This window comes from Oratosquilla oratoria, chromosome 23 (genome assembly GCF_046742065.1).
Source record: "Oratosquilla oratoria isolate Oo_2021 chromosome 23, ASM4674206v1, whole genome shotgun sequence".
Classification (NCBI taxonomy): Eukaryota; Metazoa; Arthropoda; class Malacostraca; order Stomatopoda; family Squillidae; genus Oratosquilla; species Oratosquilla oratoria.
Window position 1 is genome coordinate 1,760,074 of NC_134799.1, and position 15,917 is coordinate 1,775,990.

Consider the following 15,917-nt stretch of genomic DNA (forward strand, 5'->3'; position numbering starts at 1 on the left):
TTCTGCCATTTCCATTTCCTCAGTGTATTCAACTCCTCCTTGTCTTAATTTCTCTAAGTCTTGTTTGTTTTTCAGTTTATTGTTTACAAATCTGTAGAATAGTTTTGGTTGATCTTTACACTTTTCTATAACATCTTTTTCATATTTTCTTTTTTCCTCTCTGCACTTTTGTACATATTCATTTCTATAACCAGTATATATTTTCCATTTTTCAGGTCTTCTGTCTTTTTTCCATCTGTTCCAGGCTTTGTCTCTTTTGTCCTTTAACTCCCTACAAATTTTGTTGTACCAGCATTTTACATATTCTTTTTCTTGTTTTTGTCTTGGGACATACTTTTCCACTCCTTTTTTGTAAATTTTTGTCAAAATATTCCATTTCTCTTCCACTGTTGTTTCTTCTTTGTATATTTCTTCCCAGTTTTCTTGTTGGAAGAATTCTCTTATTTTATCAAAGTTTGTTTTTTCATACATCATTCTTCCTTTTCTATATTGTTCATTTCTTTTCATATATTTTTCTTCATTAAGTTCCAGTTCAATCAATATGTGGTCACTTTTACCTATTGGTGTTTTATATTCAATCTTGTCCACTATTCTAGGTTCAGATGTAATTATTAAGTCTAGCCTCGATGGTTCTTCTTCATTTCTATACCTAGTGTTCTCTTGTATCCATTGTGTCATTGAATGGTCAGTAATCATCTCAAGTACAGCATTTCCCCATGAGTCATCACCACTCTTTACTGTCATTTCTTCCCAGCAGATTTCTTTGCAATTAAAGTCGCCCATCATAACTATTCTTCCTCCGTCTTCCATTATTTTAGTTAATGCTATCTTTGTGTCCTCTAACATACTTTTATGTTCACTCTCCTCCCATGAGGCTGTTTTCGGAGGCACATAATTGATCACAAATTTTCTGCTCTTCTTATCTCGGTCTTCCACTTCTATCATAATCATCTCTACTGTATTCTTTCCATATATGACACCTTTCACGTTTATATCCTTCTTAGTCAGGAACATAACTCCACCCCCTTGTTTTTTCTCTCTGTTTCTAATCCAATAATTGTATGTATCATGTCCTACACTGTTGGGTGGTAGTGGGCCTTTTAATTTTGTTTCTACAATTCCCATTATGTCCGGTTCTTTTTCTTTCAAATAATCATTCAGTTCATTCAATCCTGTTATCAATCCATCTATATTTGTGTAAGACACTCTTAGTTTTCTGCCACTTCCATTGTATTCTCTGTTTCCCTTATGTTTTTCTTTAGTATGTCGAACTGCTTTATTTTCATGTTCACTACTCTCCAATAGAATCTCTCTTTCTCTGACTCCGTTCTTTCCTCGTTTTTTGCCTTAGCTTCAATTCTTTTCTGCTTTTCTGCCTCTCTTTCCTCCTTATTCATTTCTCTTTTTATCCATACCTTTTTATATTGATCATTTGTTGCTAGTTTCCCTGTCTTGGATAGAATTTTCTCTGCTGTTGTTTGTGACCTGAATTTAATCTTAATTGGTCTGGTCTTATCTGTACTATATTTTCCGAGTCTGAATTTTTCCTCAATTTCCTTTATAATTTCTGGTTCATCTTCCTGGACTAATTTTAATAAACTGCTTACTCTTTCATTTTCCTCCTTGATTCTTGCGGTTCTATCTGGGTTATGTTTCTCTTCCATTCCTAATATAATTATACATTTCTTTTTGTCAGCTAATTCTCTTACTATATTCTCCTTCTGTCTCATCACTTTAATAACTGAGTCTTCATTATGTTCTTTCAATTGCTGTTTGACTATGTCAGTGAATGAAACCTTATTCCCTTCTTGAGTTATTCTCCAATTTTTAGCTTCTGTAGCTATTTTCTCTCTGTTTTCATTACTATTCTTCTTCAATTTCTCATTCTCCTCCTTTACATTTCCTAACTGTCTTTTTAGGTCCTCTATTTCTTCAGTTAAGTTTCTGTTAGCCTTCTCTAGTTGTTCCAACCTTTCAATTCTTTGGAAAATGGAGTCTACGTTACCTAACTTACGCTCCAAGTCCTCGATCACCTTATCAACTCTCTCCTCTAGTCTTATCAGTCGGGGGGGGGGGGTTGTGTCCCCCCCACCCTCTTTAAATCCCTGGAACATATTCTCGTCACTTTCTTCTGTATTGCTCCTCTCTATACTTCTAATCTTTACATTTTTATTTGCCATTTCGTCATCACTGAGCTGGTCCGGTGGTCGTTTCATGTTGACCTTACGCCCGTCTGCCTGGGCCAAGTCCTCCACATCCTCATTTCCTTCCATTTCCCCAGCAATCCCTCCCCCTCTCCTCTTTCCTTACTTTCCCACTACCTCACGAGCAATTTCCCCCCCCCCTGCAAATACAAAAAGGCACTTCTCTTTGCGTTGGTATCCACAATCTGCACTTTTCTTCAGAGCGTTCTTCAAGCCGTCCGTTCGTTGAAAGTGTGTGTGTGTGTGTGTGTGTGTGTGTGTGTGTGTAGGCCTTATGGTCTTTTAACAGTCTCCTCTATACCCATGTTCTTATCTCCACGGTACTCAGTTGGTAGCAAAGAGATGAATATGATAAAGTCACTGTTTCCTTGTGTCTTTCGGAATGTTGGCCCAAAACGACGACATTAAATGCAAACGTTTTATTCCAAAGACTTCACAATTCAATGTTGTTCGTCATAGTCGTGACAGTAAAAGATCTGTGTTTTCTGCATCTCCGTTCTTTCTAATTACAAAATACACCTCCTAGGTTTTTTTTTCTGTTAAAATGACCGTATTAAATATTGCAGTATGTTGATATCCTTAGCAGATGTACTTTTGTTTTTAGTCACTTGGGGTAATGTTGCATTTCAGGTGAGGTAACGTAGGGAAAAACGGGAAATTTAAGGAGCTAAGAAAACAAATTGAGACGTTGTGGTAGGATCTGTATAGAATATATTATAATGCGTGAAATATCATATCGACATTTAAACTTACTAAAAGAAATATCTAAAGTCTCAACCTATTTAATGATAGAAATATCATGAATAATGTTCCAGATTTGTGAATTGGTGTATCATGTAAATTAGGTAACGAGCTGAAGAAACTTTGGAACCATTATATTCGTTGACAGAGATTGCATTCCTAGATTTGCTTTCTCGGTAAATTGCAACAAATCGATTCTTTGTTTATCGAATTTCGGGTATAATGTACCCATTAAGGCTATCTAATACTCATTTTATTTAATGAACTGTACGGCGTTTATCTAATCCAGGGGTTCTTAACCTTTTTTCTCCAATTCCCCACTTTTTAGTGAGCCAACTCTCCATTTCCCACCACAGCATCGGTCTTTGACAAATTCGATTTTAACCCATGCAGTATTTAGTACGTAAATATACGCTTTGCTTTTTTGTGCCATTTTACGGCCCTTAATGTGGCAACAAGAAGACACCAGAAACAAAAAGAAACAAAAACACATTCCCCACTTGGCAACTCCGCCATTCCCCACCAGTGGCGAATACCCCACAGGTGAACCACTGATCTAATCAATGGAACACGTCTTATATACTCGATCATACGACTGTTCCCGCCAACGCAGCAGTTGTCGCCTCACCTCTCTCCCTCTCTATCTCTCTCTCTCTCTCTCACACACACACACAATCTAATGTGTACACATTCTTTTTCTTTATATTTAAATAAAAACAGTAGTGCACAAGGCTGAAATAATTTTTATTAACTGATGTGAATATAACGTGCAACGGGGAATGAGGAATCAGGAGAGACGAGAAGATGTGTGTGACCAAACGACTCCCCATAGATAACGGTGTTCGCTAATTAACGACCTCTGGATATACCTCGTTTTTGCCGAGGGTTTGCTTTATAACCATCCAGTATCAATCAAGAATAAAATCTGTCGAGGATGTCACTGAGATGTCACTAAAGCAAAGAGGATAACATACATTATGTACAGATAAATGTAACAGCATAAGTCACATAGACACTTTGAAAGGTGTATTGACACACTGATGAAGATTTGAATTACATGATTCTGAGTGTGAACAATGTGATTTCCTATCATCAAGGGAAATCCTCATGCAGTCAGTGTGTTGAATATTCGAAGATTTTAACAGGATATATAAGAATCTACTTGTCTAGTGAGAAATTCACTGCTGGGCCAGGTATATGAAATGAAACTACATCTGAAGGTGAGATATCATGAAGTTGTACGAGAGAAAAACCCTGAATGAAAAGTTAACTCAACTCATAAACACCAATCTAAATAAAGCTCAGGAAGACAGCTGATGACAATTGTGGATCGAAATCACAAGTACCTGCACATAACCCCCATATAGTATGGAAACACATAGTCAACACCACAGAGCTCATCATCTGGGACACTGATTTCAGGATCGTGTATACCATCCTCTCTGGTTACAATCAATCAACCTGTTGTCCCTGGACTCCATTCTGTACGACCCACGACCCCTAGGAAACCGGCAACAGCCTCCGGGAGGACTATAAGTCACTTAGGGGAAAATATTGTGTAGTCTGGGGATTGTTAGTGTGAGAGCATTGTAGTTAGAGGTGTTCTGTCTTCTGTGTAGTGGTAACATCTAGGGAAGTTTGAATCTGTGCCCAGGTGGTCTATCCTATGTTGGAACTGTCCTAATGCTGGATGATATCCTGAACGCAGGAGTTCCAGTGTGGTTCTTGTCAAGAGTAGGAGAGTCTTCGTTGTAGGACATCTGTCTTGGGGGTTGGACATCTGTCTTGGGGTTGTTTAAATATTGAATTTGGTATTTTTCCTTGAAGGGCTTGTTTAGTCATCTGGGTTGCATATGTTCAGTGTGGATGTTTTGTGTGGTATAGGTGGTAGGTTGTTACAGATGTTTGAGTAGTATATTGCTGGTGTAGTTTTTATTTTGTTGCATTATGTTGGTGGTGCTTGTGAGATGCAGTGTGAAAGTTGTGTGATGTTTAGGGTTCTGGCGTAGAATTATGTTCCTTTTATTTTCATGTGGTGTTCTGTTGGGAGGAATTTGGTTTCTATATGTAGGTGTCCAACAGGGGTGATTTTGGTGCATCCTGTTACAAAACATATAATCATAGAATAAAAGCAATCCAGAAACTATGTTTCACAGAATTAGGAACACTTACCCTATATGAATAACCTGGTCTCAAATCAAAAACATATAGGCACTTTGGTCATTCCATCACAAACTCTTGACTTTAGATTCACTTGCTCCAGGTCCACATTAACCTTTCTCTTCCCATGCTGGGAATCAGTATTTCTTTTCATCTGTTTGTTGCTAGGCTATTCTGTTTTCCTCTTTGGCTGTCTATACCCCCCTCTCTTCTTAGCTCCTCGTGGATGAAAGGTCATCCATGTCTTCCGCCCAGTGCGCTGGGTCAGAAGCAATGCAGCAAGATGCAGTACTGTATCCTGTGATACCTACTGAATAAGAAAGTCTCAATAAATCTCAAACACTTTAGAAAAAAAGAAGAAGCAGGAGCCAATGTACTGTCTCAACAATTTGTCCCTTTATGGTCTTCTTAAAAAATACCGGTCAGTCTTCTGAAGATCACTCTGTGAAATTATAGTAGTTCCTTTTTTTCTCTGGACTCCGGTTCTGTTGTTTCCTTACAATGCACACTATAAATCTCCTCAGCATACAACAATGGAAGTGTCGTGGTTGTGGTGAAACAACCTAGACTATGCTTTTATTTCCATACATTGTGGTTATGCCTTTTTCAGATATGCTAAGAAAGGAGTAGCCAAACCTCAAGGCAGTAAAACTTCTGGTCCATTCAAGTTTTCATCACCATTGTCCCACTTCTATGTTATTAATTATATGTCAACATATATACACAAGTGTTCCTGTGAAATTTTTAATTCAATATTTCTTGGTCTCTATCTCAGAAACTCATTCCTTCTTCTGTTTCTTACTACCGCCGAGGAACTTGCTTAGGAGCTTTTTCACAGCCCAGAGGAGGGCAAAGAGAAGGGCGTGGAAGAGGAAGATCACGTCGAGGCAAAGGAACTCGATCCAGGAGAGGTCCATGGCTGGACACCGAAGGGAGGGAGCCCCCGGGTGGCGAATCGCGTACTCGGTCCACCACACAGCTCGTTCTAGGGGCGTCTCCTTTTGGTCACGGAAGATGGTAGATGCGGCAGCCATGTTCTTTGTGTACCTGAAAGATGACGAGTAATTAATTTGTTAGATTTAAGACGAACAGCCTGGAAAGGTTAGATAGTGTCCCCTTTGGCAAACCCCTGCTCATCACCCTACTATTTACTTCCCGCACCACCCCATCCATGTACACATTGAACAACCATGGTAACAATACACAACGTTGGTGGGTGTAACCCCACCTTCACTTCAAACCATTTCATTCTCACAATTTCCAAATTTAGGAAAAGCTTTTGATAGCCTCTAGCAAACCCTTCCCCTACTCCACACAACTCCAACTTCTCCCACAATATCTTCCTGTCAACCCTGTAATAACCCTTCTCATAAAACATAAAGGCGCAAAAGTTATCTACGCATCCTCCACCTTTTCGAAACCCACCCTGTTTCTACCCAGTTGCTCCCTATGTTCCCTTCCCAATCCTTCCAATCAATACCCTCCCATAAGCCTTGACAGCGTCGGTATGGGGGATGGGGGGTTTGGGTTGGGGTTGCGAGGGCCTGCCATGAAGAACAAACTCTGACAGTACTCGTTTTTATAGTTATATGCTTAAACTATAAAAGCGAGTGCCCGACCAATTATAAGATCAGTGTCATTAGAGCTTATGTCCGTAGGGCTATCAAAGTTTGTTCTTCATGGCAGGCCCTACATACAGAACTGAAACACATTCGTCAGATTCTTGTAAATAATGGTTTTCCTAACTGTGAGTTTGATTCCATTTGTAATAAAATGATCTGTGACCACCTTTCCCCCCAAACATCCTCTAAGCCCCAATTTATTAACATCTATTATCATAACATCTTTACTAAGGCTTACAAAAAAGATGAAAAAATCATAAAAGATATCATCACTAAAAACTGCCACCCAGTCTCTAACGAGAAGAAAATCCGTGTGGTTGTATTCTACTCCAATCCAAAAACTAGCTCTGGTTATGAAAAACAAACTGAATAGTAATTCTGAGACCATATCTAAAACCAACGTAGTTTATGAGTTTAAATGTGATATCAGAGACTGTGTAACCCGTGACTCATCCTACATTGGATTCACTAGATGTAGTCTCAGTAGAAGAATATCTATGCACTTACAAAATGGGGCTATCAAACATCATTTGAGAAAACAGCATAACCAAACCGCCACCCGTGAGTACTTAGTTCAGAACACTAGAATAATCGTAAGCAATAGGGATGCACATAAGCTTAAGCTTCTAGAGGCAATGTTTATAAGAGAATATAGCCCTATTATAAACATCCAATGCAACATGACTTCTAGCATTAACTTGTATAACAATGTTCTCGCCCGCACAGCGAACCCCCTACCCCGCTCCCGCCAACTTGCCACTCGCGACTTGCAAGGTAAGACCACCCGCTTGCGCGGGATCGGTATTTGTGGGAGGGGAAGAATGTCTGTAAAAAAAATGAAAAGATAGTGGTGTATAAAAGATGGCTATTGCCACCGGGTGATTAAGCGAGCGATCAGGGGTTATTGGTGGTCGTGAGAAATGCACAGGGAACTTGGACGGCGGCGCCGACGGTCGGGAGTAACCAAACCCTCTTGTGACCACCGCACCCTTTATCAATACGAAGTGGGGTCATAAGCACCCTCTCCCTCCTCCTCTCACCCACTCCCTCCACCCTCCCCTCCAACCGACCTCGCAACCCCCACCCAAACCCCCCAACCCCCATATCGACGCTGCCAAGGCGGGTCACACCCCACTACCCCCTCCACCACCTATGCAGGTTAGGGTCTGATATATAAGTCAACTACCCACGCTATCTTTTGTCATTTCTTTAAATCTTTAATTTTGTAAGTATTGATCCCCAACAGGCTATGTGTCTGTATTGCTTTACGATTTGATTTATTGATGTCTATTTTCTTGATTTATTCATGCCTATTTTCATGATTGGTGATTTTTTTTTATTATTATTATTTATTGTTAATACCCTTGTTCTTTGTTTCTGCATGTCGGTAATTTATATGTTACAGATTTTCCTGATGATTTCTCCTTGGAGATGAAACGTTGGATATATATGAATATTTTTTTTGGCAATCTGGTTTATGCCCACCCCCCACATGGCAGAGTCCTCGTTAGAAAGCTTGAAAATACCCATTAAAAGATTAACAACCTCCTTAATGCTGTCGACTTTAACAACACATATATATATGCATATATGTATATATATATATATATATATATATGACAAAAGAACACAAAACCACCATCACCAGACAAACACTAAACGAAAACACTAAAATAATCTACAAAGCCCACGACCCCCTTCGCCTTAAGATGGCCGAAGCAGTGAACATATACATCGAGAAACCTTCCATTAACATACAACTCATGCCTACAACCACACTCCCAAGCAGTAGACGCACATAACACAAACAATAACACCCCTTTCCACAATCCACAAGGAAGTTGCTACTTCCACGTACGCAGCGCTACGGATCACGGCTACATGAAATGACCTCTCCCAGTGTTCGGCCAATGTACGGCCTGTATTTAAACCCTGTAATCACCAACTATTGTTACTCCCTCCCTGAGGATGACCGAGTAAGGTCGAAATACGTATAGGAGAATTAAAAAAGAGAAAACCACACCCAATGTCTTTTGGACACCTTCTCAGCTATTTGGAGTCACCACAGAAACTTGTTGCACGAGAGAAATTAAAGCTCCAATATAAACTCAACAACGCCATTGTCGCTGTAGATTTCTTGAAATCATGTATACAACATGGCCTCCTACCTCTCCCAGTGTTCGGCCAATGTACGGCCTGTATTTAAACCCTGTAATCACCAACTATTGTTACTCCCTCCCTGAGGATGACCGAGTAAGGTCGAAATACGTATAGGAGAATTAAAAAAGAGAAAACCACACCCAATGTCTTTTGGACACCTTCTCAGCTATTTGGAGTCACCACAGAAACTTGTTGCACGAGAGAAATTAAAGCTCCAATATAAACTCAACAACGCCATTGTCGCTGTAGATTTCTTGAAATCATGTATACAACATGGCCTCCTACCAAAATTCACATATCGTCGCCAGGCCAGCAGCCGGAGAATCAACCCTCAAGATAGGCTATCTTACTTGAAGGAGGAACTGCAGGCGAAGGAATCGCTACTCCAGCAACTGCGAGCAGAGTATCATAATACCTGTTCAAAATGGAACAACACCGATGACATCCAACAAGACATCAAAACCTCCATCGAAACAGCACTCCTAAATATGTCTGATAGACATATTCTAGAAGCCAGAAGAAGGGTCGGCCGCAAACTTGCCAACTTATACGGCGGCCCTGTCTCAATCCCGAGATCTAAGGATCAATTCATAAACCTCAGCAGCGCTGAGCTTACAAAAGAGCAAGTTGAATTCCTTAACCTTGGACTCAACTGCCACTACATGTCCAAGCCCTACCACCTCCACAAGAAAATCGAAATGGAACTGCTCCTAGACAATATACACCAACTAGAAAAAGAGAAAAAGATTACTACAAACCCCAATCTAACATCTGAAATATGTGCTGAAGTCAATAAACGAAGAGGACACCACAATACCTCCCTACTCACATCCCCTCTTCGGAAAGCAGCCAAGGAACTGAAAGAGCAGGATAATATCGTCATACGTAGGGCAGATAAATCTTCCATCTACGTCCTACTTGACAAGGAAGAATACGTCGGAAAGATGAAAACCATACTAGATGACACCAACAAGTTCAAAATCATCACAACTAACCCCACCCTGGATCTGAGAAAGAAACTCAACAAGATCATCAGAAAAAACAACATAACAGCAGGCACCACCAAACTTCCCCTAGTCGAAGGAGACCACAAACTTGGATATGCCTTTGGGAATGTTAAAACGCACAAGCCTGGAAACCCCCTCCGCCCTATCATCAGCCAAACACCTACAGTTACCTACAAACTTGCCAAACGCCTTAACTCCTTAATAACCCCATACATCCCAACCTCCTACAGCCTAAAATCGTCGCAGGAATTCCTCACCATCCTTGAATCCTCCCAACCAGTAGGGGTCATAGCCTCATTAGATGTCGAGAATCTGTTCACAAATGTGCCAGTAAAAGAGACTATTGACCTCATCTGCCAGAGTATCTACCACAAGCCCAACTCAACACCCCTCGCCGTCCCTGAAGCAATCCTCCGAGAACTCCTTGAAATCTGCACGATGGAAGCTCCCTTCTACGGTCCAGATGGGAAAATGCGCATACAGGTAGACGGCGTGGCAATGGGATCCCCCCTTGGACCACTCTTCGCCAACTTCTATATGGGATCCACCGAAGAGAAAGTCTTCAACGACCATCCTGACATGCAGCCCTGTATCTACGCCCGGTATGTTGACGACATTTTTATTAGCGCAAAAGATTCCCAATCTGTAACTCAACTCTCACACACATTCAAGAAACATTCAACCCTTAATTACACCTATGAACACCAACGCAACGATGGCACCCTCCCATTCTTAGATATACTAGTAGGCACAGCCTCAGATCGATTCACGACTGAAGTCTACGTCAAAGACACTAACCTCGGTTTCTGTCTTAACGGCAGTAGCGAATGTCCAGAACGCTACAAACAAAGCGTGATCCGATCACTAGTGAACCGAGCCTTCTCCCACAGCAGTACATGGAAAACCACGAACAACGAACTCCAACGTATAACAACACTACTTGTCAACAACGGCTATCCACAACACTCCATCGAATCCATTATCAAAAACAAGATGAACTCCTTTACCGGCCAACCAACACCCACAAACACCAATATACCAACACTGGACCTGTACTACAAAGGACATATGAACACCGGCTACAAAGAAGACGAAAGAACACTTCAAAATATTATCACACGTAACATTCGACCCAACAACCCAGACACTAAGATACGCCTAATCGTATACTACAAAACCTCCAAAACACACACCCTGGTTATTAAGAACAACAGCCAGCCCCCCAACCCTCCTCTACAAGAAGTCAATGTCGTGTATCAGTTTGATTGCCCTGTCGGTGATTGTCAGCACCGCACCTCCTCATACATTGGCATGACTTCTATGACCCTCTCCAAAAGACTCTCATACCACCTCCATAATGGCGCCATCAAAACACATATGACAAAAGAACACAAAACCACCATCACCAGACAAACACTAAACGAAAACACTAAAATAATCTACAAAGCCCACGACCCCCTTCGCCTTAAGATGGCCGAAGCAGTGAACATATACATCGAGAAACCTTCCATTAACATACAACTCATGCCTACAACCACACTCCCAAGCAGTAGACGCACATAACACAAACAATAACACCCCTTTCCACAATCCACAAGGAAGTTGCTACTTCCACGTACGCAGCGCTACGGATCACGGCTACATGAAATGACCTCTCCCAGTGTTCGGCCAATGTACGGCCTGTATTTAAACCCTGTAATCACCAACTATTGTTACTCCCTCCCTGAGGATGACCGAGTAAGGTCGAAATACGTATAGGAGAATTAAAAAAGAGAAAACCACACCCAATGTCTTTTGGACACCTTCTCAGCTATTTGGAGTCACCACAGAAACTTGTTGCACGAGAGAAATTAAAGCTCCAATATAAACTCAACAACGCCATTGTCGCTGTAGATTTCTTGAAATCATGTATATATATATATATATATATATATATATATATATATATATATATATATATATATATGAAATATGTATGACAGAATGAGTGGTTAGGGTGATGAGGTAAACGCCAAAAAACCGTTGGAGTTTTATTACTAACGTTTCGTCTGAGAAAGTCCTTTATGGACGAAACGTTAGTAATAAAACTCCAACGATTTTTTGGCGTGTACCTCATCACCCTTTCCACTCATATATATACATACATATATACATATATATATATATATATATATATAATATATATATCCATATATACTGCATATGCATATACATACATACATACACACACACACACACACACACACACACACTTCAGCGAATGGACGGCTTGGATGACGTTCTGAAGAAAACTGAAGTCTGTGGATCCCAACGCAAAGAGAAGTGCCTAGTGTTTTTGCAGGGTGGGGGGGAAATTGCTCGTGGAGTAGTGGGAACGTAGGGAAAGAGGAAAAGGGGAGGGATTACTGAGGGAAATGGAAGGAAATGAGGAGGGAGTAGACTTTGCCCAGCCAGACAAGCGAAAGGTAAACAAAAGACTGAGTGAGGATGACATGTCTAATAAAAATGTAAAGATTAGAAGTATAGAGAGGAGCAATACAGAAGAAAGTGACGAGAATATGTTCCAGGGATTTAAAGAGGGTGGGGGGGACACAACCCCCCCCCCCCCGACTGATAAGACTAGAGGAGAGAGTTGATAAGGTGATCGAGGACTTGGAACGTAAGTTAGGTAATGTAGACTCCATTTTCCAGAGAATTGAAAGGTTGGAACAACTAGAGAAGGCTAACAGAAACTTAACTGAAGAAATAGAGGACCTAAAAAGACAGTTAGGAAATGTAAAGGAGGAGAATGAGAAATTGAAGAAGAATAGTAATGAAAACAGAGAGAAAATAGCTACAGAAGCTAAAAATTGGAGAATAACTCAAGAAGGGAATAAGGTTTCATTCACTGACATAGTCAAACAGCAATTGAAAGAACATAATGAAGACTCAGTTATTAAAGTGATGAGACAGAAGGAGAATATAGTAAGAGAATTAGCTGACAAAAAGAAATGTATAATTATATTAGGAATGGAAGAGAAACATAACCCAGATAGAACCGCAAGAATCAAGGAGGAAAATGAAAGAGTAAGCAGTTTATTAAAATTAGTCCAGGAAGATGAACCAGAAATTATAAAGGAAATTGAGGAAAAATTCAGACTCGGAAAATATAGTACAGATAAGACCAGACCAATTAAGATTAAATTCAGGTCACAAACAACGGCAGAGAAAATTCTATCCAAGACAGGGAAACTAGCAACAAATGATCAATATAAAAAGGTATGGATAAAAAGAGAAATGAATAAGGAGGAAAGAGAGGCAGAAAAGCAGAAAAGAATTGAAGCTAAGGCAAAAAACGAGGAAAGAACGGAGTCAGAGAAAGAGAGATTCTATTGGAGAGTAGTGAACATGAAAATAAAGCAGTTCGACATACTAAAGAAAAACATAAGGGAAACAGAGAACACAATGGAAGTGGCAGAAAACTAAGAGTGTCTTACACAAATATAGATGGATTGATAACAGGATTGAATGAACTGAATGATTATTTGAAAGAAAAAGAACCGGACATAATGGGAATTGTAGAAACAAAATTAAAAGGCCCACTACCACCCAACAGTGTAGGACATGATACATACAATTATTGGATTAGAAACAGAGAGAAAAAACAAGGGGGTGGAGTTATGTTCCTGACTAAGAAGGATATGAACGTGAAAGGTGTCATATATGGAAAGAATACAGTAGAGATGATTATGATAGAAGTGGAAGACCGAGATAAGAAGAGCAGAAAATTTGTGATCAATTATGTGCCTCCGAAAACAGCCTCATGGGAGGAGAGTGAACATAAAAGTATGTTAGAGGACACAAAGATAGCATTAACTAAAATAATGGAAGACGGAGGAAGAATAGTTATGATGGGCGACTTTAATTGCAAAGAAATCTGCTGGGAAGAAATGACAGTAAAGAGTGGTGATGACTCATGGGGAAATGCTCTACTTGAGATGATTACTGACCATTCAATGACACAATGGATACAAGAGAACACTAGGTATAGAAATGAAGAAGAACCATCGAGGCTAGACTTAATAATTACATCTGAACCTAGAATAGTGGACAAGATTGAATATAAAACACCAATAGGTAAAAGTGACCACATATTGATTGAACTGGAACTTAACGAAGAAAAATATATGAAAAGAAATGAACAATATAGAAAAGGAAGAATGATGTATGAAAAAACAAACTTTGATAAAATAAGAGAATTCTTCCAACAAGAAAACTGGGAAGAAATATACAAAGAAGAAACATCAGTGGAAGAGAAATGGAATATTTTGACAAAAATTTACAAAGAAGGAGTGGAAAAGTATGTCCCAAGACAAAAACAAGAAAAAGAATATGTAAAATGCTGGTACAACAAAAGTTGTAGGGAGTTAAAAGACAAAAGAGACAAAGCCTGGACCAGATGGAAAAAAGACAGAAGACCTGAAAAATGGAAAATATATACTGGTTATAGAAATGAATATGTACAAAAGTGCAGAGAGGAAAAAAGAAAATATGAAAAAGATGTTATAGAAAAGTGTAAAGATCAACCAAAACTATTCTACAGATTTGTAAACAATAAACTGAAAAACAAACAAGACTTGGAGAAATTAAGACAAGGAGGAGTTGAATACACTGAGGAAATGGAAATGGCAGAAATTATGAACAAACATTTTAAATCAGTGTTTACAAGGGAAAATATACAACCTGAAGAGATTGAGTGGAAGGAAAAAGTCCCCCCTATGGAAGAAATAGAAGTAACAAAGAATGAAATATTGACACACTTGGGTAATTTTGATGTCAGAAAATCGCATGGGCCAGATGAAATAGCAAACTGGATTCTGAAAGAATGCAGGAATGAACTGGCAGACAAAATACATAGCATAATAAGCAGTTCCTTAAAAGAAGGAAAAGTTCCAGAAGATTGGAAAAAAGCAAATATAGTACCTATATATAAAGGAGGAAATAAAGAAGAACCTACCAACTATAGACCAGTCTCTCTAACAAGTACAATAGCAAAAATATGTGAAAGAATTATCAAAAGTAGATGGGTAAAATACTTGGAAAAAAACAACGTACTAAATCCAAGGCAATTTGGATTCAGACAAGGACGATCATGCGTCACCAATTTAATATGTTTCTATTCAAGGCTAATAGATATAATACAAGAAAGAGATGGATGGGCTGATTGTGCATTTCTAGACCTAAAAAAAGCTTTTGACAAAGTACCACATAAGAAGTTGCTTAAGAAATTAGAATATGAAGGAGGAATACAAGGTAAATTGCTAAATTGGATGGAAGACTTTTTGCAAGAAAGAAAAATGAGAGTAGTGATAAGAGATCAGCACTCAAAATGGAATGAAGTAATAAGCGGTGTCCCGCAGGGAACAGTTCTGGCCCCAATAATGTTTGCTATATATATTAATGATATGGATGAAGGAATTGAAAGCTATATGAGCTTCTTTGCAGATGATGCAAAATTACTGAAAAGAGTGAAAACTGAAGAAGATTGTGAATCACTACAGAGAGATCTAAATAAAGTACAAGAATGGAGTAGGAAGTGGGAGATGGAGTTCAATACAAAAAAGTGTAGTATAATGGAATTTGGAAAAAGCAAAAACAGAATAACAGGATCATATAATTTGGGAGAAGAAGGAATAAAAAGAGTAGAAAATGAGAAGGACCTGGGAGTCATTGTTATGAATAATATGTCACCTGAGAAACATATAAATAAGATTTTTGGAGAAACTTATAATTTAATAAGAACAATCAAAGTGGCATTTACATACCTGGATGAAGAAATGGTGAGGAAAATCCTAATCACCCTGATAAGACCAAGATTGGAATATGCAGCAACGATATGGTCACCAAGTACAAAAAAATGTATAAAAAAAACTTGAAAGAATACAAAGAGCAATTACAAAATTGGCACCAACACTCTCAAAACTATCATATGAAGAGAGACTACAAAAACTTAAACTACAGACACTAGAGCAAAGAAGAGAGAG

At 39.2% G+C, this 15,917-nt stretch overlaps 1 protein-coding gene across 1 annotated transcript in view; it reads right to left on the reverse strand.

Moving 5' to 3' along the window:
* Nucleotides 1-3,668: 3,668 nt before the first annotated feature.
* The window catches only part of LOC143038165 (UDP-glucosyltransferase 2-like), an 86,529-nt gene continuing 74,280 nt past the window's right edge, over nucleotides 3,669-15,917 (reverse strand). The window contains exon 14 of the mRNA XM_076207184.1: nucleotides 3,669-6,152. Coding sequence (XP_076063299.1) covers nucleotides 5,885-6,152 — 268 coding nt within the window. The 3' untranslated portion in view covers nucleotides 3,669-5,884. The remainder of the gene's footprint in view (nucleotides 6,153-15,917) is intronic.